This window comes from Physeter macrocephalus, chromosome 18 (assembly GCF_002837175.3).
Source record: "Physeter macrocephalus isolate SW-GA chromosome 18, ASM283717v5, whole genome shotgun sequence".
NCBI classification, from domain to species: Eukaryota; Metazoa; Chordata; class Mammalia; order Artiodactyla; family Physeteridae; genus Physeter; species Physeter macrocephalus.
In genome coordinates, this window is record NC_041231.1 from 89,082,079 (window position 1) to 89,106,176 (window position 24,098).

Here is a 24,098-nt window from a genome sequence, read left to right on the forward strand (position 1 = left end):
ACGAACCCGTGTCCCCTGCATCGGCAGGCGGACTCTCAACCACTGCGCCACCAGGGAAGCCCCGTGATTCACTTTCATTGCATCTTTCGAAAGGACTTAAATTTCTTAGATACTTAGTTGCCAAAGAAGCCACTTTTTGAACTCATATTTCATCAATTTACCTAATTAAATTCTATCATCATAGTAACAAGGACAATTGACTTAATAAACAGGATTAGAAACAGACATGGCTGACCTACCGTAAGCTATAACAGAGCCATGGGGACCGAGATGCTTGGGCCCATGCACAGTGGCCTACCAGTTGCCAGCATCCAGCAGTCCTGGGATGTGGCTTTCTTTTGCTTCCAGTCCATAATGATTTACAGAGGGAACAAGGAGCTTCGGTTAATCTGGCAATTTGGTTAAATGAAGTTTTGTCAAAAGAGCTACTGCTATACTTAATTCTGGATTTTTGCTGTATTCTGTAGAATAGGAATGGTAAGTTTATCTCTAGGAAAACTTGGAGGAAATCAGATTGCTTAGTTACAACTTCTTTGAAAATCATTTTCCGAGAAATCAATGATTTAAAACTGATTAGTAAGTCCTTGTTGTTTATTTATATATATATATATATATAAAATAGTGTATATCTGTTCATCCCAAACTCCTAAATTATCAACCCCCTCCCTTTTCCTTTTGTAACCATAAGTTTGTTTTCTATGTCTGTAGGTCTATTTCTGTTTTGTAAATAAGTTCATTTGTATCAAGCACAGGGAACTTATATAACCTATAATGGAAAAGAATCTGAAAAAGATGTATATGTATAACTGAATTACTTTGCTGTATACCTGAAACTAACACAACATTGTAAATCAACTATCCTTCAATTAAACAAAAACCGATCAGGTTATTTTTAGTTTAACAGCAGTGTAAAAAAGTTGACCTGAGAGATCTGACTCTGGAGTTTTGCTTTTGATGGCCCCTGTGACATGTGACACTCCATGAAGAATCTGGCATTTGAAGGTTTTGAGTAGATGTCAGTTCCTGTCTTTTTCACCCCTCCTGCGGGAATAAAGAGGCATATGGGACACCCCATTTAAAAATATTATAAACTCAAATGCTTGAAAGTCTTTGGGGTATCTACTTTTGTCTTTTGTGCTGTTAGGGAGGCTGACTGTGATGGAAAAGAAGATTGAAAAAAAAAAAAACCCCAAAACCAAAAAAAAAAAAAAAAAAAAAAAAAAAAGGACAACTTATCTCCTTAGCTTTAGGGCACAGAACTTAAACACTTCCAGCTTCTCTTGCAGCCCAGCTGTTTCCAGATGCTATGAGCAGTTAAGGCTCCTTTTTCTTGTTTTTTTTACATCTTTATTGGAGTATAATTGCTTTACAATGGTGTGTTAGTTTCTGCTTTATAACAAAGTGAATCAGCTATATACATATACATATATCCCCATATCTCTTCCCTCTTGCGTCTCCCTCCCACGCTCCCTATCCCACCCCTCTTAAGGCTCCTTTTTCTTTTGACTGGCCCTTCTGTTCTAGAGGCTTCCTTGGAACATTGACTCAGGAAAATAAGAGGCTTGGAGGGAAGGCGAAGGGACGCAGCAACACATCAGGTGGTGGTGGAAGATTTGATTGAGAATGTCCAACTTTTTAAGGAGGAATTCTGAGGGTTGCTTTTGTTTTGTCAGGACAATTCCATGAAGTGTCAGAGGTCACTCACTGGACTCCATTTCTTAATGCAAGCATTCATTATATCCGGGAGAACTACCCCCTTCCCTGGGATAAGGTAGGCACAGCCTCTAACCCTAAAGATACTCAGTTCCTGCCAAGTTCCTGCCTTTCTGCTCCTACATTCACCCCGTTTGTGACCCGCAACCCCACCCCAGACTCTGTGAGGGCTGCTCATCTTTGTGCCCTGCAGGGCCAAACACAGCATGGTGGGACATAGTAGATGGCTAGTTAATACCTGAATAAATGATGGTTTTGTGTTTGTGTTTTGAAATTTATACCTTCAATTTTATCTGAAATAAACGATGCTTTTAAAGTTTGGGCTATGTCACTTGGTCATTTTGTTCTAATAGTAAATTAATCTGAAAGCAGTTCCAAGGCACTCGAAAACATTTCAAAAAGTCCTTTGTGTTTTTTGGGAAACTACAATATACCTGTCTCTGATTTTTTTTGTTAAGTCTCAATGATGGAAATGAATTCATCTGTATTAATCCTTTAATAAGATTGTTATAAAATAACCCCCCCACACACAACTCTAATTTGCTCATTTGGCAGGACACAGAGAAATTGGTAGCTTTCTTGTTTGGAATTACCTCTCACATGGTGGCAGATGTCAGCTGGCATAGCCTGGGTATTGAACAAGGATTCCTTAGCACAATGGGAGCCGTGAGTACATATCTTTAGGTTAATAGCTTTATGGGAGTGATGCTGTCATACCCAAGATCCAAAACTGACCGTCTTAGGAAAAGGAAAACTTTAGGTTATTCAGATTCACATGGAAACAAGACTTTGCCCAACGCGGTATTTGTTAGATTTCCATCTTTCCTGTTCATTCCTCTTACTCTTCTTGCTTCCTGGATAAATTCATCCAAGTGGGCAGAATGACTAATGTGCACTGAAAACAGCGATGGATGTGATATTCTGTTTTAGTCACAAACAGTATTTGAGAAATTGTATGTTTTATTCAAGCTGTACCTCTTAACAAAGGTATAAATACCTACAACTTGGTTCTACCGTATTTAAAAGTAAGTTCACATGTTTTTGTTTTCTTTCCTTCTTACTTTTCTATATGAGGATGCCATATCACCACTAAAAATTGTGATCTTACCTGGTGACTTAGCTTCTGAAAGTCCCCTCTGGTCATTCATTGATATTAATACCATTCTGTACCAACTTTAAACTTGCACTTAGTAGAGATTTTCCATGCATCCTGTTCGATGCAAATGTCTGCAGTAGCTTTATCTGTCTCAAGATATTAAGTATACAACTCAGCTGCCAATATCATTTTTTAACAAATAAAGCAATAAAATTAAATGTTTCTTTGAAAAGTGAGTCCATCCACTAGGCATTCTCAACAATCATTGGGTTAGGCTGTCATCTCCTCACTACTCACTTCATTGTGGGCTTTAGTTTGTGAGATATACCAAATGGGTCTCTTTTTTTCCTCAGATTGATTTTCATGGCTCCTATTCTGAGGCACACCTGGCTGGTGATTTCGGTACTGTTTATTTACATTTACCAGATTTTCTTTTGCCCTAGTTATAGTTCACTTGCAGTTACTATTGTACCTTAAATGTGTATTTTTTTAATCTCTTGCCACTAGCTTTCTATTTTAATATTGTAGTTTGTTTGGAGTACAGGAACACCTCATTTCACATAGAGATGTACTTCTGTAAAGTTGCATGTTTTCTTTGGTTAAAAAAAAAAACCCATTACATTTTATCATTTGTGTCATTATTTTAGAAAAGCATTGCTTGTTAAATCAGATTTAAATTCATTGCCTAGTGTCTCCTAATACTTTAGCTTTAAATTGGTAAACTCCATCTTTTTTTTTCTATAGAAAATTACCTTTAAATATACAAAGTATTGGTGAGTGGTGTTTATTTACAAGAACCCTTATCGTCCTTCTTAAAGTAAAAAACCTTTTGGTTATATGGGTGACTCTTTCTTAATTCATATGTTTCACTAAAATTTTAAAAGATCACTTTTTCTTAAAGACGTGCTTATACCTAAAACAATGAATAGACACGTATAACAATGTGAAGAACTAATAATCTGGATTGTGCAAATTTGTGTTCAAAGAAGCATGCTATGTGTTGTCATTAACTCACCAGATGCAAATATTTTTCTCATAGGAGGAGACGTGTTGAGCCAGTTTGAGTTTAATTTTAATTACCTCTCACGGCACTGGTAAGAGCAATGTACATTTAAATGTGTGATACCCAATTGGCAGTTAGGAGCTTGACTGTTTTTTCCTTAGGAAATATAGCTTGCAGTGTAATTAGGAGCCTTCTGCATTCATAAATTTTGAAAAGTAAAACTAAAGATTAGAATAGCCTAAGTAGGGCTTCCCTTCCCTGGTGGCGCAGTGGTTGCGCGTCCGCCCGCCGATGCAGGGGAACCGGGTTCGCGCCCCGGTCTGGGAGGATCCCACATGCCGCGGAGCGGCTGGGCCCGTGAGCCATGGCCGCTGGGCCTGCGCGTCCGGAGCCTGTGCTCCGCGACGGGAGAGGCCGCAGCAAGGGGAGGCCCGCGTACCGCAAAAAAAAAAAAAAAAAAAATAGCCTAAGTAGATTCTTTTAAAAATTTGTGAATTATGCCAAACATATAAAATAATGTATTTTTATAAATAAAATAATAAGATGATGCACACTGTGTGGCTGCCACCTAGCTTAAGAAGTAGAGCATTGCTGGTATCTAGAAGCTCCAAGTCTTTCCTGCTCTATCACATCACCTTTTCTCCCACCAGATGTAATCACTACCCTAGGTTTTCTTAATCATTTAGTTGCTTTTCTCTATAGTTTTACTACATGTAGCTATATCCATATGCAAAATATTATATGGGTTTTCACTTTAGATAAATAGAATTACACAGCATGTATTTTGCTTAAAATTAAATTTAAATTAAATTAGAATTTAATGTAATTAAACTTAAAAATGTTTTTGCTTAAAATTATTTCTCTGACATTTAATCATATTGATATGTTCGGCTGTAGTTCCTTGATTTTCACCACCATATGGTCCTCCATTGAGTGGATATACCAAAATGATTTGACTTCATTCTAATATTGATGGATGTGTAAGTAGTGTAAAGTGTTTTTGCTTTACACATAGTGTTGCTATGTACTTTTTTGCGCATGTCTTTTTGCACCAGAGGGGAATGTCTTTCAAGCAAGTGGCACCAGAAGTGGGATTGCTGGGCTGTAGGGCTTATGCATGTTTAATTTAAGTAAATAATCCCAGACTGTCATTCAAAATGGTCTTCCCAATTTGTACTCCCATCAGCTTTGTTCCGCTTCTTGTGTGTTCTCCAGTACTTGGTGTTGTCCAGCTTTAAAATTGTTCTATCCTATTTGGTGTGTAGTGGTATCTCCTTAAAGTTTTAATTTGCATTTCCCAGACTACTAATGAAGTTGAATATTCTTTTGTATTTTATCGATTGTTTGTATTTCATTTTAAGTGAAAACCTGTTGTTTGGTTTTTAGCCTATTTTTCCGTTGGGTTGTCCTTTTTATTTCTGAGTATTCTCTGTATATTCTGGCTTCTAATCTTTGTCCGTTTATCATTTATTTGTTATAAATATCTTTTCATAGTTTGTGGCATGTCTTTTTACTTACGTTGTATCTTGATAAACAGAATTTGTTAATTTTAGTGTAGTTGAATATATCAATCCTTTCTTTTGTAATTTGTACTTTTGATGTCTTATTTAAGACATACCTTGAGGGAATGAGGTTATTCTCCTATGTAGCCTTCTAAATCATTTATAGTTTCATTTCTTAACTTTATATCTTTAATTTACCTGGAGTTAGTTTTTTGTATATTCTGTGACAGAAATTTTACTTTTTTCCTGTAGAGATAACCGATTGTCTCAGAACCATTTATCAATAGTCTGGCCTTCCTCACTGATCCGTAATGCCCTCTGTGACATAAATTAAAGTTCCTATGCGGGTCAGTTTCTGGGCTTTCTATCATGTTCTGTTGGTCTAACTGACTTTCCCTGAGCAATACTGATTTTTAAAATTACAACAGCTTTAATATATTTTGACATCTATTAGGGCTGATTTCCCAACCTGTCCTTTTTCTTCAAGTGTACCTTGTCCATTCTCTTGCCTTGGCTCTTGGTAGGATCAAGTTGCCATGTTCCAAGAAAAATCTTGTTGGAATTTTCTTTAGAATTCTATTGACTCTAGAGATCAATTGGAAGAAAATTAACAATTTTGCAATATTGAGTCTTCTTATCCAAAAATATGCTATATGTTTTATTTAAGTTGTCGTTAATGACTCTAAAATTTTATAAGTTTTTCCATCAAGGTCTTACACATTTTATTAGACTTAGTACCATAAATGGTAACTTTTGGAAACAATTGTATTTTCTAATTGATTGCTGGTGTATAGAAAGAAATGTAAGTGACTTTCTAATTTTGATTTTGTATCTAGCAACATATCTTAGCTATCTTATTCTAATTATCAGGAGATTCTTTTGAATGGACTCACAATTCATAATCTACAAATTGTAACAATTTTTGAAATTCATTTATTTATTTTTGGCTGTGTTGGGTCTTTGTGGCTTTTGCTTTTCCTTTTCAGTCTTTATACCCATAATTTCTTTCTTGCTGTATCATATTGGCTAGTATTTCCAGTACAATAGAAGTGGTGATATTGAGCATGCTTTTCTTGTTCTTTATTGTAAAGAAAATGCTTTCAATGTTTCATCAAGTTTGCTGTAGATTTTTGGGAGTGTCCTTTATCAAACTGAGGAAGTTTCCTTCTATTTCTAGTTTGTTAGTAGTTTTTATTATAAATTAATTTCATGTGTATTGAACTCTTATTCTTCATCTGTTGAGATAGTTATTTGTTTCTTAATCTGTTAATTTAGTGAATTATACTAATCTATTTGCAAATATTAAATCAACTTTACCTCCTGGCACAAAGCCAATTTTGCAAAGCTATATCATCTTTTTTTATATTTGTTTCATCTCTTCTCACTGTTTAGGGTTTTTGCATCTATTTTTATGAGTTAGTTTGTACTGTAATTTTCCTTTCTTCTATCCCTGTTTCGTTTTACTATTAAAGTTATCCTGGCTTCATGAAATCAGGTGGGGAGTGTGCCTTTCTTTGCTATTTTCTGGAAGTCTGTGTAAGATTTTAACTTTGATTCCTTGAATGTTTGGTAGAACTTGTCTGTAAAGCTATCTAGGCCTGATGTTTTAAAAAGTAGGGACTTTCAAAACACTTTTTTTTTTTTTGTTTTTTTTTGTTTTTTTGGTACGTGGGCCTCTCACTGTTGTGGCCTCTCCCATCGCGGAGCACAGGCTTCGGACACGCAGGCCCAGCGGCCATGGCTCACGGGCCCAGCCGCTCCGCGGCATGTGGGATCCTCCCAGACCGGGGCGCGAACCCGGTTCCCCTGCATCGGCAGGCGGACGCGCAACCACTGCGCCACCAGGGAAGCCCTCAAAACACTTTTTAAATGGTTTTAGGACTATACAGTTTTTCAGTTTCTTCTTAAAGAGCTTTATATTTTTCTAGGACTTTTCCATTTTGTCTAAGTGTTTAAACATTTTGGCATAAGGTAGTTCATAATGTCTTATGTTTTTTTCTTGTTTTATTTGTACCTATGTTCCTTTGTTATCCATAATGTTTTTTATCCTGCCTTCTCTTATATTTTTAAACAATCATGTCTAATATTTTTCAGTTTTATTAAAAAAAATAAACTTTTGGCTTTGTTGATCCTCTTTACTATATGTTCTTTTTCTCTTTCATTATTTTTTCCCATATTTATTTTCTTCCTTTTACTTTTCTTCAGTTCCTGTGAAATTTGAGTCTTGATTTTAAGGTCTAGCATATGATTAATTTTTATCAATTTTCCATCTGTACTTGAAAAGAATGTTAATTCTCCAGTTTTTGATTTAATGTTATATATATACTTATTAGCTCAAGCTTATTAAATGTACTGCTCAGATCAGAAGATTTGTAAGCTATAAGTAAGATAGTCTTACTATTTTTATCTGGTTGGTCTAACAATTACTGAGAAATTTGTTTAAAAATCTCCCCCGTGATGGTTGAATTCTTCAGTTTCTCCTTGTAGTTAGTTTGCCATACATGTGTTTGAAGATATGTTGTTAAGTATATTCGAGTTTTAAAGTCTTATAATTTTCTAGTGAATTGAACTTTTTATCTGGTGACTCTTTATAACTCACAATACTTATTGCCTTCAAGTCTGCTTTACCAGATATTACTGTAATTACTTTTTGCTGTTTGTTTTTTCTTCAAATGTTTACTAAGCAGTCAGGTGACATAACTGTATCCCTCAGTCCCAGCCTCAGCCCCTAAGCATGGAGAGCTAAGAGTTGGGAGGAGTGCTTACAGAACAAAGAGGAAGTAGAGCTGGGGGCTTGGCAAGTTGCCCATTCCCATCCCTGGTCCATCTGCCTTAGAGCTAAGGGAGGCCCAAAACCAACAAGTCACTCCCAGATCAGATGAGGCCAGCTGGCCTTTGGATGTCCCAGGAAGAGGTGGTGGTAGCACTGACATGAGGTTTCCCCCTAACTCTCCACACAAGGTCATCTGCACCGGATTAGACGTCCATTTCAAATTGTGCGTCATTGGGGATCTTGTCTTCTTTGGGTTATATTCACTGGTGCTTGAATTACTCGAGACTTGCATTAGAGTTGCATTTCTCCAGAGAAGGTTTGTCTTGCCTTCTGCATGCTACCTCAAGGCACAACCTGGGACCACATTAAGTTACTTTCAACCCTTGAAGTTTTTCTGACTACACAGCTGGCATGAATGAAAGACAAAACATTTGTGGGGCTGCGTAGTTGTTACCAGTTCTCAGGGGAGATATTTTTCCCTCTCTCTATCCTTTGCCAAGATGAAGACAGGCGGGTTTCTTTGCTGTCCTTGTTGGTATGTTGAGTTTACTTCTAGCTAATATTCATGCAGAAGGTATAGCCTTTAATGAGGAGTTTCCTCTGAGAAGGCCCACTTTTGGTATTTGGTGGTTCCTATACTTTATCTCCTGTCTCCTGCATACCACACAGCTATCAAACAAACAAAGCAAAACAGAAAACTCCTAGGTTCGCAGGTTTAGCAGATGTCTCCAGGGCAAAAGCTGGCTTTCCTACACGCTTACCTCCCAAAGTTTCCAGTTTCAATTTGTATTTGGCTTTTGGAAAAATTTCATTTTCTTGATAGCTTGGTGATTCATCTAAACAAATATTTTTGTTATTTTGTCTAGCGTTTTAAGCTATGTTTATGGGGAGGACCATTCTGGTGCACTTGTGAAGTAAAAAATGGAAGTCTCAATAGATTCCTTCTTATAAATATACTAAAATCAGGTTTTATTGGTTGTGACTTCTGTCTGGTATATTCTAAGGTTTTTTGAAATAAAGATAAAAGATAACAATATAAATCTAATTTTTAAAATGCTGCTCTTCTTCCAACTGAAATAACTAATATCTGTAAACCAAAAGATTGACTTAGAATTCTTTTTTTTACTACCTTCCACTATGTACTCTGAAAGTAAGATGTTGGGGTAAGGAGCCATTTTTGGTGTTTTTAAAACAATGATTCTTGAGAGTAATTCAACTCAAAAGAATAAAAATACTTTATATTGCTCCTTGAACTCTGAATTCACAAAACTAAACATTCTTTTTATATTTTATAGTTACTTATCTTTGTATAAATATTTGATTAGGGTACCAGTTTGCTCTGCAGCATTGGGGAAATTATTGAACTTTTCTGTGCCTTAGTTTCCTTGTATGTGAAGTAGGACTATGATAGCGCTAAGCACTAGGGGTTGTTGGTAGGATTAAATAAATAATGAATGTAAAGCCCTTTGCATGGTGTCTGGCACATAATAATCCTGGAATAACTGGTAGCTGCTACTGCTGCTGTTATTATCTTCAACTTCAGAATCAAAACAACTCTTATTCTAATGCTTTTCTCAGGTATGTGCCTGTTGAAGATCTCCTGGAAATTTATAAGAAACTCTATGGCCGAGCAGTCATCACCAAAAATGCCATTGTTGACTGTTCATACCTTCAGTTCTTGGAAATGTAAGTGTAACTAGAGGAATATTTGCAGTCGATTTTATTGTGACTTCCTTAACACACTTTCCAAAGTTTTAGTTTTCTGAGAGTGGATATTGGACTTATGGATTTTGCTTGTTCAAAGGCAGTTGCTTGATAGTGGATATATGTTGCTGGAATCTTTTCTTCATTAATTTGCCTCATTTCTTTGTGGAAACCACAGCTCACAGTCAAAATTATTGCTTATGTTGCAGGTATGGTGAGATGTTAGCTATTTCCAAGGTAAAAGCATTTATTCTTCAAAATCTAAAGCGTTATAAAGATACCATGAGAAGCACTTGATTCATTTATTTATTGACTTATTTTTCTTTCTCTTTGCCACAGCTTTATCCCACTTATTCTAGAAAGTCCCCATTTTTGGTGGAACAATTTCAAGAATACTTCCTAGGAGGACTGGATGATATGGCATTTTGGTCCACTAATATTTACCGTCTAACAAGTTTCATGTTAAAGAATGGGACCAGGTGAATTCTTACTCTATTTCTCCTTCCAATCACTCCCTGCTTTGCCACCCTGTCCCCAACATAACTCTCAGGTTTTTCAATTGATCAAATGAAGAACAAGAAAGTCTCATGAAGTGCTATCCTATTCTAATCGAGAAGGAAAAGAATGGGACTTCCCTGGTGGTCCAGTTGTTAAGACTCTGTGCTTCCAATGCAGGGAGCATGGGTTCGATCCCTGGTTGGGGAAGTTCTGCATGCCACGTGGCATGGCCAAAAAAAAAAAAGGAAGGAAAAGAATGGAAACTATTTTCTCAAAACTCCGACTAGCTCCCATCTGTTTAGGTTTGCTGATGTCTCTCCTGTCTTAGGGATGAAGAGGTAGATATTGTAAGTTTTGTGGTCTGGGAGAAATGGCTCAGGTGGGAAGGAATCTGCTTCCACAGCTGCACTGCATCTGTTTCTTTTGGGAGACCCCATGCTGTGGGATGGGGTGTCTGCCTCCCCAAGCTCCAGCAGTGGATGTGGCCATCCTCCTCTCCACCTGATCGAGCTCTCAGGGCTCCAGGGTTTAAAAGGTCACTTCACCTAACCCCCACACTCCAAGATGAAATCGGAAATGAATGCATTTGTAAAGCTCAGCCTTCTGTTGGAATTTGACATCTAGCCCAGATGGGACAGTTGCTCAACCTCCAGCTCCTTTTCTGTTCCTCCCCAGCACACCTAGGACGAGTGTCCATCAGAGACTCAGATGGCGTGTAGACCAGGGTAGACTGGTCTTGTCCCCAGTTCCAGCTGTAGTAGACATTTTGGGTCTCACAGAATCTGTTCATGGCCTGAGGGAGCCAAGGTTCCCTGAGGGATCCTCTGGGTGAGGATCATAGGAGGGTTGGGCTTTATAAGTTCAGGAGCCTGTATAAGCACAGCTCCAGAATAGTGCAGACTGGATGATAATCCTTTGCCCTTAAAACATTTGCTGGTATTCAAAAAATGCTAACCATAATTATATATTGTTTTATATTATATATACAACATATATATATGTGTATATATACAACACAATTATATATATTGTGTTGATTTGAAACAAAATTCCCTTTGATAAATTCGACTTTAGCCTTGCTTTTAAGACTCGGCAAGTAACAGTGTGGCAGATGGAAACCATCCAATATAAATAGCACTTTTAATAGTGAAAGTTAACCTTCATTAAAATCCCCAAGCTCTAGTATGGCTGTGGGTGTTTCAGTCCATGTGAGTTGTAGAGAGGATGAATTTTGGAATTTAAGAGACGTGTCACTCTCTATTGAGCTATCCCAAGCAAATTGTTAAATCTCCCTAAGTCTTAGTTTCCTCATGCATGAAGTGTAGGCAGTAATAATTCTATCTTTCTCATAGGGCTATTGTGAGGAGTAAATGAGATCACTCATGTAAAGGGTTTAGCCTACAGTAAGCACTTGATAAATGTGGGCTACTAGTAGTAGTGTTAGAAAACAGTTAAGTTTATATTGGAGGGATTCATAACACATGGCCGTGTTAGAGTGAATGACCTACATTTATTTGTTTTATAAAGTCCAAGTGTATTGATCCTTAAATTGGAAAAACAATTTTGGTGTTTGTCTTTGGCTCAGTTGTCCAACATAGCTAAGGAAAGTTATGTAGCTGGAACTTATCCTTTAATTAGGAGGAGATAACTGAGAAAGAACAGATTTCTTGTCTCTTGATCTGTCTTAATTTATCAAGGCAGAAAATTCCATGAATTGATTGTATCTTTATAGACATTTGCAAAGAAAGATTCATCAGAATTTATGCAACTTTATGGGAAATTTGGAGAATGCGCCAAAGAAAGACAACACAAACTCATGACAGAAAGAAAAGCATACGTATTTTCACATTATAACCACTTCTTAACTTACTAATACGTGATCTTCCAAAGCAAATTTGTGTTACTTGAAACTCATAGTATATTTTCCTAAAGAAACAGTGAAATAATGGTAGTTACGTTCCCAGCCAGAACTCTACTTAACTCAAAAAGTATTTGTAACTGTAGTGCTAATCTTGTAAGGCTGCCGTCTAAATCCTGGTGGTGCAGAAAAGAGAATTTGAGGAAAAACCTTTTCCTCAGCTTAAAGCTGGCCCTAAGAAAGATTTTGATGGGAAAAGTTTGCCTTCAGCTTCTTTCACCTCTTTTCTGAATTCCTTTTCCAGCAGCCAGTCCTTTTGCCCCAGGTTCATACTTCCTTCATGCTGCCCTGAAACTCCCTCAGTGACCTCCAAAGCTTTGTCTGCTTCAGAATCGTCTTCATTCTGGAAGAGACTCTTACAGTGTGATACCCACCCCCTTAGTGCTTCTGTTCAGTGTTAGGGAGAAAGTTCACCTCTTACATTCTATCCGCAGCCTTTTCACTTGTAGAAAGGGATACTTAGTTACCTATTTAATTATTAGTTTATAAGTTTTTGTTTTTAAAGGAATGAGAATGAGAAATTAAAACATTGAGCATAGATGGGCAAAAGGTGGCCCAGTTGGGAATCAGTTTCTTTCCGTCTCTAACTCTGAGATGGTTCATGTCAGCAGGGAGAACTCAGCAGGTGGAATCGGGAGGGAAGGGGAAGGCTGTGAGTCTAGGGTGACCAGCCGTGTGGCGCTGCCTGTGTTACCGTAATAGCACCTGCTTATCCACCCTCATCAGGTAGGACTCAGGCCCTTTACCAGTCCTGCCTGGCTAAGTCATAATACCTCTGCATGAAGACTTTTGGAGGTGGTTTGAAATGTTATACTGATTCTCAGAAAAATTCATGCTTGAAAAGAAGGTAGAAAACTGCCTAACTCATTTGACTATTTCCCCAGTAACTGCAACCTACCTGAGAACCCTCTGTTTATCTCATGTGGCAGCCAGCAAAACAATACCCACGGGTAAGTGGATTCCGAAATGGCTCATAGAAAAAGAACATCTCACTCACTCAGAGGGGTGCTCAGCAGACTCTGAAAGCATGGGCTTTGTAGACAGAGGTTCAAATTCCAGGGCTGCCATTTACAGCTGTGTGATTTTTAAACAAGTTGCCTAATTATTTTTTGAGCTGCAGCTTTCTCCTTTGGCAAGCTGGTATAAATACATATCCATGCTCCCAGAATTATGGTATGGATTATGTGCGAGAATGGATGTAAAGCAATTAGCACATTAGTAAGTTGATCATTAACTGGTAAATGATAGTTAATAGTATTATTATTATCACCATCATTATTGTTATTATTCATAAAGTTTGGCCAAATTCCACCCTGAAAAAGTAATCATCACCAAGACAGGGTGGGGAGAAGTCCTCTCAGTTAGTTTCTGAGGAAGAGGGCCAGAGGATCTGCTTTGTATTCTAAGGGGTGGTATTCCCTGCTGGACTCGGGTACCAACCACCAACCATTCATTCATGCATTTAATAACTATATTAATCCTAATAAATATTATTACTAATGATACAATTACAATAAAATAGTACAAATTATAAAATAATATTTCCTCATCATTATGTGCCAGGAACTAGTTCAGGTATTTAGAGACCTCACTGTGAACAAGACAGAAACAGTTTCTGCTCTCAGAGGATGGCAGGTGGATGGGCTCTGAACAAGAACTTGTAAATACCCTTGAGTATTAGGAAGGACAAGTGTTGGGTGCTGAGGATGTACCACAGAGTGTCCTAACTCAGTCACAGGAGACTTCCTGTGAAGAACTGATGCTTCAACCAAGATATTTAGGGTGAGCAAGTGTCCGATACTCAAAAAGAGAGCATTGCAATAAAAGATGCTAAGGTGAGAGAGAGTTCGGAGCTTCCAAAGAATTGAAAATGTGCAAAAAGTGTTCAGTAAGCCCTCACTTTTTAATTTATGTGAATTAGGTAAGTTTTGTTTTAATTAAATTGAACGCCTTTAGGTTGGGTTTGCAAGCTCTAGATTGTTGGGATCCCTACACTGGCTGGTATCTTATGCGGGCCCCCTTTGTTCATTTGTTGCCCAGCTTCCACTGTAAGCATTTCTGAAACCTGTCTGGCTTCTTTAGGCATCTGATTGGTAGACTGGTTAAAACATATGAATTTGAAAATGTATTTTTATTGTATAATTAATTCTTGCATGTCTTTAAGGATAAATCAGTCCACCTGCATACTGGTTTCCTGAACAGCTATGACCTTTTCTTGGCCATTTGTATGAAATGTTGACTTTTGATTTTTTTTTTTTTTTTTTTAATCTGGAAGGAATTCAAACTTATACGCTCATAGAACTTATTTTTGTAAGGACAGGCTTTTTCAACCTTGGAAATGTGTTTATTAAAAGATGTTGTGGAATCTCCTATAAAAGGTTTCCTAAAATTTTGTTTTTTGTGTTGCTGTTCCTTTAACTTGGAGACGTTAAAATTTTATGGCCTTTTAACCTGTGATTAACTTGACTATAGTTTTCAACTCAGTTATTCAGAGGGAGTTGCTATTTCCTCAGTCTTAACCAGTTTATTCCTCTCTTTCCAGCAGCTCAAAAGTACAGAAAAATGATTTTCATAGAAACGTGACTGCAGCCCTAACTAAAGATATTGGAAAAAATATAAACTATACCAAACGAGGAGTGTTCTTTAGTGTGGATTCCTGGACCATGGTAAGAATTTTCGGCTTTTAATGGAGAGACAGGCACCTGCTGCTTCCTGTGATACCGCGTTTTGTAGAGTCGCTGGTTGTTTAATCGTTCATTGAAAGTCACCTGGGCATGAGCCAGGCTGGCAAGTATCCTTGGCCTCCAAGTCTGGCTTGTTTCAGAAACATCCTATGAGGAGAGTCTGGACCTCAGTGGCCTTTGGCAAGCCAGGTGGAGCCCAAGGTGGCCGTGGGGCCAGTCCTGCTCTGTCCTTAGGCAAAGTGTGTCAGCAATATTGTAGGCTCACTGTGTAAGGCCCGACACCAAGGGGACACCACTGCATATGAAGTTCCTCCATGAGATCATCTTAAGTGTCATTCCACCAGGGAGATAAAAGATGAAAGGGAAATAGCCTCTGACATTTAGAAAATTTCAGTCTAATAGGGGTGATAAATACAAAAATAACCATTTGTGAGTAGAATGCAACAAATCCTATGATTGGGGGTGGGGGTGGGTACATAGCTTCTCATGAGGATAAAAAATTATATCCCTACTATCAGAGAAGGCTTCATGGAGGAGGTGGCATTTGAGTTAGGCCTTGAATACTAGATGGTTTTTCATCAGTGAGCATGTATTTCTGGTAGTGGGTTGGGAAAGTTTCATGATGTTTGGAAAGCTGAATAGTCTTGTTTGCCTGGAACACAAGATAAGGGATACAAGGTACTTGCGAGAGTTGGGGCGGGAGAAGGGTTTAGACAACATTGTGAGCTGGGCGAGGGCCCGGGCAGGGCCTGCTTCACAGGTCTGCAGCCTGCATGGTCACACAGAAGGCCGCCTCACTTGGTTTAATGCTCTTCTGTCATTGCTTTAAAATTCTTAATGACTTGGGAACAAAGAACTTTGCATTTTCATTTTGCAATGAGTTCTACAAATTATGTACCCACGCCTAGACCTGGGAAACTCTGTCAAAGCAACTCTCATTTGGTCTTGCAATTATGTGGATCAGTCTCCTTTGCAAAGGGAAAATTGTGTAAGAGAAGGACTTTATATTCCCAAGGCCTGGGTGGTACCTGGCATGGTGCTTCCTGGATGAATGAGGACACCAGAGCTGGGCAGCAGATGAGCAATCTGTGGATGGCCTGCCAGAGGTGTTAGGCTGGAGAAACGGAAGGCACGGTCCCTTCCTGCAGGGCCCTTATAACCTGCACTTCTCTGGAGCCTGAGCTGTCCAGGGCTGTCCCGTGGCTCTGAGCTGATTCTGCTCTGGGGCAGGCCCGGGAATTCTTGTTTGGGCTTATGTTACCCCTGGGTGGATTTCGAGTTGTGTTCCCTGAACTTGCATGGATCTGGTGCCTGGCCAGGTTGTTCAGGGCCACTGCAGTCTGTATTTGTGTCTCTGCAGTAACTGCACTAAGAACAATTCAGCATCCCATGCTGAGGGGTTTGCTGTCCCCTCATTTCTCTCGCATACAGCTTCCAGCACTCCGCACGTGACCCCTCGTGCCTGCCCGGTTTCTTGGGACTCAGAGCAAATCCAGCAGCCTCTCAATCTGAGTGTTGTTGGGAGGGTTTCTAGCATTCCTGGTGGTATTTCAGTTCATTTGTTTGGGGGAAAAAAAAAAAGAAATATATATATATATATATACACACACACACAAATATAATTACAGTTCTAGATTTGAATGGACTTATCTTAAAAAAAACTTTAGTTCATAACAATTATTTTGTTCAGTTACATTCTGCAAATTAATAGACCATCCTGACTTGGTTTAGGTTAATCCCAGCTGACTCTTTCTTTCCGTGATGGCCCTGACCTCTAGGGCTATAACTCCCATCTGTGAGCACACACTTGGGATGTGATTTCACTCTCCTGATTGCCAGTCTTAAGTCATCTTACTTGTTGATAGGAATCGATAAGTTATTTTTCAGCACTTGTAAAAACTTGTTTCCTAAAGTCTAATGCTTTTGGCAGGAAGCGGTATCATTGTTGATTATGCTGTGTCCTTTTCTGTCTGTAATCATTTTATTTCAGGGTTCCTTATCTTTCATGTACCAGTCTTTGGAGAGGAGCATACAGGAAATGTTTACTGGCAGCTCTCAGTCACTGAAGTATGTTTCTAGCCCCTCAGCATCTTACTACTTGTCATTTCCCTACACAAGGCTTGGTTGGTACGTATCGTATGAGTTTATCTAATTCCTGAACGTTTTCATCAGTATTAATTTCAAGCAGTCATTCACAAATGTTTAAAATGGTGCCTGTTAGCACTTTATTTTCCAATCAATTCATCATCAACAAAAACAGTAATTTTGTGGTTAAGTTCTGGTGAAGATAAAATTATCTCCTTAAAATTGGTCAAAAATATGTTTAAATACAAATAACTTTTACTTTATTAAATAACCACAACAATAAACTATTACTTTATAGAATATTTGTAAAGCTTCAGTGTTGTCAGAGATAGATTATTACAGCTATCTTGGCATCTAATGACGTTAGAAAGATAAAAGCAGGTAGCTATTATGGTGACTGGACTATTATAACTTCATAAGGCAAAAGCCTAGCACACCACAATAATTTTATAAAGAGAGTGTTAGGGATTCCTCTGGTTTTAAAGATCAACTGTTACCAAACTGAACTCATGTCCGCTTGCCCGATGCACAGCAAAGCCAATCTACTGATACCGAGCTGCGGTGAAGGAAAGTAGAGCATTTATTGCAGGGCTCCAAGCAAGGGAGTTGGAGACAAGCCTCAGGTCCACTCCAATTTGGTCTTCGAGTTAGGGGTGTTTTTAAAGGGGGAGGCCAATGAAGCTGGGATCACTCATCGTCTTGTGACATCTCTTAATCATACTGTCAGGGGTCAGGATGTTTCGGTTTATGATTCTCTGGCCAGGTGGTTCATGGCTCGGGGATCTGGTAGCTCGTCTTGGCCTGGAGAAACAACCTGAGTTTGTACGTGAATGATATCTACAACAGCCATTTTAGTACATTAACGATGTTATCGACAACAGCTGTTGTAGTCATCTGACTCTGGTTGATTAGTGTGCAGTTAGCACAGGATTGAGGTCGGAGGGGACAAGAAAGGGAATAAAGTTTTGGATAGAAAGATTAATCATAAACTCGGTAAGGGAACTTGGTTTTAGGGGGACTCAGTTTCACAACCAAACTGAGCCCAAGGATATAAAAGTGACTATTTTTTGGAGGTTTTTGTAAAACCTCTCTTTTTAAACCACACTTTTTAAATCCAAATAACATTGCATTTCCCTTGGAACAATATACTGACAGCCCTTCCTCTTCAGGCCGCTAATGCATTCAGCTCCAGCACAAGGAATCGGGGCGGGGTCGGGGGGTGGTGAATGCTGTCTTTACTGGCCATTCATTTGTGAATAATGAATAGCTCTTCTTGGCTGCCTTCCTGAAAATCCAAATGGGGGCCTCCTGCTGGGCTCTCTGCCACATGGGGCGGGGGTGGGGGGCAGCACAGAGGTCCTTCCTGGGGGCCATTACTGGCCAGAGTCCAGCCTCGGGAGTGCAGAGACCAGCAGTGTCTCCATGGTGTGCATCTGACCCAGTTCACCAGGCGTTACACCCGTTAGAAACTGCTCTTCTCTTTTTCCTCTGTTCTGCTATTTATTTTTATGTGGCCATCAGAACCAGAATAAATAAATGACTTTTGATCATTCCAGCCCCGCCAGAGACATTTGAACCATTGACTCAATGTGTCCAGCTCTGTAACTGGTAGGTCATGGATTCTCATTTAGAAACATCCACTAAACCTGTTAGGCATTGAATTTTTTCCAACGTAAGCCACCCTATGTAGCTATGGTAGAAATAAAACGGTCTACTTACCACAAACTTGTCTTTGATCGGGTAACAAATTGAAATGAGTTGAGCCGATTGTAAAATAACCTGTGCCATTGGCTGATGGCGAAATTCCTCTCTGTTCTCAGGTGGAGCCTGGGATTGTGCTTTGGCTGCTCTGGGTTTTGCATGTAGGACAAGGTGCTTTTGTGAGGATGCTTTTTATGTGTTCAGGTTATATGGTCCAGAAATGCCCGGAGGCCTTGATTTGTCCAGTTTTGTTGTTATTTTTTCTGCTGGAGAACAAGGCTGAATCACACAAACAGTATAACCTCAGAGGTGAATATTCACAACAGTCATACAGGATGGAAAAATCCATGAGAGGAAGTTAAATTCTAGAATCCAGAAAGGAAAGGAGCAGGAGACAGTTTTACTCAGAGCTCTCAGTAGACAATGCAGTGGGCTCCCTCTTCTTCCTTACAGGGCGATGACCTCGGCTGACCTCAACCAGGATGGGCACGGTGACCTGGTGATGGGCGCCCCAGGCTACAGCTGCCCCGGCCACATCCACGTGGGGCGCGTGTACCTCATCTATGGCAACGACCTGGGCTTGCCCCTCGTCGACCTGGACCTAGACAAGGAGGCCCATGCGATCCTGGAGGGTTTCCAGGTGAGGCCCCCATCTCATATTTTCCCTTTTAGTGTCAATAAGCCACTGCCCGCATTTCCCGGCAAACTCTTCCGGGATTAATGACCAATAGCAAGAATAATGATAGTAACAAACAGCTGGTGGCCAGCATTTGTGCAGTACTTTTCATGTTTAAAAGCATGTTCACGTCATTAATCTCATTCTATCATTAACTTTGAGTGTTTAGTCCAATACCTTCCAGAAACGCCCATACTATTTAGTGGCTTTGAGTAGCCAATGAGAATGTGATATCTTGATAATATAAAACCTCGTTTGGTGTGTTTCTTTGAATATAAATAGTTTATCTTGTAAGAATTTTAGATTCACAGAAAAGTTGTAAAGACAGTACAGAGAGTTCCCACGTACCCTTGACCCAGTTTCCCCTGTGTTAACCTCTTACGTAATTATGGCATACTTGTCAAAGTTAAGAGACCAACACTGGTAAACTGCTATTTTTTTAAAAAAATTATTAATTTATTTTTTTTTTTAAATTATTTATTTATTTATTTATTTATTGCGGTACGCAGGCCTCTCACTGTTGTGGCCTCTCCCGTTGCGGAGCACAGGCTCCGGACGCGCAGGCCCAGCGGCCATGGCTCACGGGCCCAGCCGCTCCGCGTCGTATGGGATCTTCCCGGACCGGGGCACAAACCCGTGTCCCCTGCATCGGCAGGCGGACTCTCAACCACTGTGCCACCAGGGAAGCCCTATTAATTTATTTTTGGCTGCATCGGGTCTTCGTTGCTGTGCACGGGCTTTCTCTAGTTGCGGCGAGCAGGGGCTACTCTTTGTTGTGGTGCGCAGGCTTCTCACTGCAGTGGCTTCTCTTGTTGTGGAGCACGGGCTCTAGGCGCGCGGGCTTCAGTAGTTGTGGTATGCAGGCTCAGTAGTTGTGGCTGGCGGGCTGTAGAGTGCAGGCTCAGTAGTTGTGGTGCACAGGCTTAGTTGCTCCACGGCATGTGGGATCTTCCCAGATCTTCCCATGTCCTCTGCACTGGCAGGTGGATTCTTAACCACTGTGCCACCAGGGAAGCCCAACACTGGTAAACTGCTATTAACTAAACTCCAGACTGTTCAGGTTTCATTCCGTTGAGTCGTTATTCACCACCAGAGGAGTCCCACAGTGACTGTACAGATGTTCCTCACGGAAGCAGCATGAATTCCTCGTGGGAGCACTAGAGACCAGGAGGGTTTTCCTCCCTGACGTCTTTGGTATTAGTCCTTACATGAGCAATAAACAAAGAGGGGCCGACAGAGCCCTGCTACCAGCCACAGATAAGTATGGGGGCTTTGGTGACACTGCAAGCTCCAAATATCAAGCACCAGGGGAATTTGGGGTCAGATGGTTTCTTGCCCCAGACATACTGTTAAAACGTTTGCTGTGGAGTTAATGCTGTGAAAAAATAAGATGGCGCACGTGAACATACTTTAAATAATGAAAAGTCCAATGGTTTATAATCTAGGTTTAAAAAAAAATAAATTTATTCTTGGCTGCGTTGGGTTTTTGTTGCTGCGAGCGGGCTTTCTCTAGTTGCGATGAGCGGAGGCTACTCTTCGTTGCGGTGCACGGGCTTCTCATTGCGGTGGCTTCTCTCGTTGCGGAACATGGGCTCTAGGCGCACGGGCTTCAGTAGTTGTGGCACACGGCCTCAGTAGTTGTGGTGCACGGGCTTAGTTGCTCTGCGGCATGTGGAATCTTCCCAGACCAGGGCTCAAACCTGTGTCCCCTGCATTGGCAGGTGGATTCTTAACCACTGCGCCACCAGGGAAGTCCATGTAATCTAGTTTAAGCTCTGATGGAAGGAGCCTCTGAGTCCAAAAGGTGTTAAGTTGATGACCAGTGTAGGAGGTCACACAGTCCCAGAGGGACAGCATCTTCTGGAACCTTCTGACACCACATGAGAAAGTTCCAAAATAAATCAATTCATTCTTGTTACTTCTTTCTTCACCAAGCCATTCCCCTGTCAGACTGTGGTGAAAAGTGTAATCCTTTGGTCTCCTGTAGACAAGGGATAAGAAAGGCAACTGCTTCCTGTGGATGAGAAATTCTCTCAAAGACACTTGGGGTGAGGAAGGAGGTAGCTCCATGCTCTCTTGTCCCAGTGATCTTTGATAATTTGGAAGATGGCCAGATTAAGGCATGTGCTAGGGATGGGAATCCTGTACTCATCCCTGGTCTGCAGTTAACCTCTCTGGTCCTTGTCTATAAAGTGGAAGATTAGGATAGATAAGCATTTGCCTACTTTTAGAATGCTGTGCTTTTCTTGGAATGATGGTTACCCTGCAGGAGGGCTTGATGGTAAAGCTGGTGGTGATGAAACGAACCCATCTTCAGTTGGCAGGGACCCCTACTCATTGGTCGCCATACTGCCCCAATGTGCTTGTGTCCCGGGGCAGTCCTCTCTCGTTTATAAAGTTCCTGTCTTGTAGAAAGGGGCTGTGTTCTCAAATGCCATTGCACACAGGTATAGAGAGATTAGCCAACAAATAACAGATGTGGGTTCTGGGTCATGTGTGTTATGTTGCAAGCATCACTTGTGCAAGACTCTTCTTCATTGTTAGATAAGTTGTGAAAGAATAGGAGGACCTCATGAGTTATTTTTAGGTCTAGGCTCATTCTAGACAGTAGGAGATGAAAGATCTAGAAAATCCACCTTGGAAGAAAATTGTCCCTGAATGGAGTGAATTTTCCATCTGTAAACCACAAAAGTAGGAGTAATAAAAGTATGTACGTTAATGAAATGCTTAGTGTCTACAGCACTGTCATCGATAGAACTTTCCGTGATGATGGAGATCCTTTAAAGCTGTGCTGTTCAGTTTGGGAGCTACTAAGTGCTTTGGCTTTTGAGCATTTGAATGTGGCCAGTGCAACTGAAAAACTGTTTTGGTTTAATGTTAGGTAATTTTAAAGTAATAGCCACATTTAGCTAGTGGCTACCGCACTGGACAGCATGGCTCTAGAACATCCTGAGTATTCGACAGATGTTAGCTACTGTTATGTGATTAGTATCTTGGATACTTTCCAACAGGAGTCTGGTCCTTAACGTGGGGCATGATACACACCAGACCATTTTCTGAAAACCTAGAACTTTTAAGAACCGACATTCTTCTCTCCGGCACCTCATCTTCCCCTCGGGGCAGACAGATGAGCCAAAAACATCCTTAGGGCAGAGCTACCCATCTGGTGGGTCATGGATGTGTTACAGGCGGCTGCAGTTTTGTTCCTCGGTCCTGGGGTGCTGGGTGGGGTCCCCCAGGGAGTCAGGTGTGCTCTTCTGGAGGTTGTGGCTCAGCCCAGGGGAAGTAACTGGTGCCTCTTCAGCCCTCAGGTCGGTTCGGCTCTGCCGTGGCCGTGCTGGACTTTAACAAGGACGGCGTGCCTGACCTGGCCGTGGGGGCCCCCTCAGTGGGCTCCGAGAAGCTCACGTACACAGTAAGGAGGCTGCTGGGGGGCATGGTGGTGGATGGGGCGGGAGGGGAGGAGACAATGAGCGGAGGCTCTGGAGGAAAGCAGGCAGCAGGGGTGCCGGGCAGAGCTTTTGTGGGGAGATGATCCCAGTCCCCCATTCAGGTCCTTGATGGGACTCCGGTTACCTGGCAGCTCCTGTTCCTGCCTCCCTGGCCTTAGTTGGACTTCACGGGTGGCACTCCACCAGGTACTGTCCTCTTCCTCCCCGCTCCCCCGGGATGCTGAATGATAGGGAAGGCAGAAATTCCAGCTAATCCATAGCGTCCTGTCATCACAGCAGGGAGGTGACTTCCTGGATCTTTCCTCTCATGCAAGGAGCCCAACGGGTTCCCTCTCTCCTTACCGAGAGCAGAGATCCTGGGTCCTGGCCCACAGGGCTTTCCTCCCACAAGTCCTGCCCGCCGTAGCCGGGCACCGCGAGTGACAGTGGAGTCAAAGGCCCTTCGTTTCCCTCTCCCACTGCAGGCTCACCTCTTCCTCTCCCTCCTCACCCTGTTTCTGGTCCTGTGAACAGTTTGTCATCCAGACCCAGCAGGTGCCCTCACGTTAGGACTGCTGCTCATCCAGCTCCCTCCACCTGGAAAGCCCTTTCTCCCCTTTTTTTCTGTAGGGGTGAAATGTCACTTCTTGCAGGAAGTGTGATCTAATCCCTGGCTCAGGAGACACTTCGTTGTCCTGTGCTCGCTGCACCCTTGTAGCTCCCCACGCTGTGGTGTCACAGTTGCCAATTGGCCAGCTTTTGGGGCGGAGAGAGGTTGGTCTTATCCATCACTGTGTACTCAGTCCTTGGTTCACTATGGAAAATAAATGCATGTAGAAGGAGTAGGGATGGAGACAGGCAAGTTATAAGATGAGAACTGAGAATTAGTTCGTAACACGGTAACAGCACAGTCTGCATCCCAAGGCAAGTAAGCAGTACTGACACAACGTGTTAGTGTTCAGAGAAATAATGGGCTGGGCCGGGGGAGGGCTTCGTTGAAAAGCCAGAAACTGAGCTCAGCCTTGAAGGGGTGGGGAGTTGAGTAGGTCATTCTTCAAATACACTGAACAATTATGGATGGCAGATCCGGAGCAAGATGCTGGGGAGGCAAAGATAAAAATGACAGTTTCTGGGGCTTCCCTGGTGGCGCAGTGGTTGAGAGTCCGCCTGCCGATGCGGGGGACACGGGTTCGTGCCCCGGTCCGGGAAGATCCCACGTGCCGCGGAGCGGCTGGGCCCGTGAGCCATGGCCGCTGAGCCTGCGCGTCCGGAGCCTGTGCTCCGCAACGGGAGAGGCCACAACAGTGTGAGGCC

The 24,098-nt window shown here is 41.2% G+C and overlaps 1 protein-coding gene across 1 annotated transcript in view; it reads left to right on the forward strand.

Annotated features, from left to right (window-relative positions):
- GPLD1 (glycosylphosphatidylinositol specific phospholipase D1) overlaps nt 1–24,098 on the forward strand; it is a 49,156-nt gene that overhangs the window by 13,832 nt on the left and 11,226 nt on the right. The window contains exons 4-15 of the mRNA XM_028478617.1: nt 1,674–1,771; nt 2,269–2,379; nt 3,163–3,211; nt 3,849–3,903; nt 9,666–9,773; nt 10,001–10,028; nt 10,131–10,270; nt 13,092–13,157; nt 14,750–14,873; nt 16,882–17,018; nt 19,131–19,317; nt 22,658–22,768. Of these exons, the coding sequence (XP_028334418.1) occupies nt 1,674–1,771; nt 2,269–2,379; nt 3,163–3,211; nt 3,849–3,903; nt 9,666–9,773; nt 10,001–10,028; nt 10,131–10,270; nt 13,092–13,157; nt 14,750–14,873; nt 16,882–17,018; nt 19,131–19,317; nt 22,658–22,768 (1,214 nt within the window). The remainder of the gene's footprint in view (nt 1–1,673; nt 1,772–2,268; nt 2,380–3,162; nt 3,212–3,848; nt 3,904–9,665; nt 9,774–10,000; nt 10,029–10,130; nt 10,271–13,091; nt 13,158–14,749; nt 14,874–16,881; nt 17,019–19,130; nt 19,318–22,657; nt 22,769–24,098) is intronic.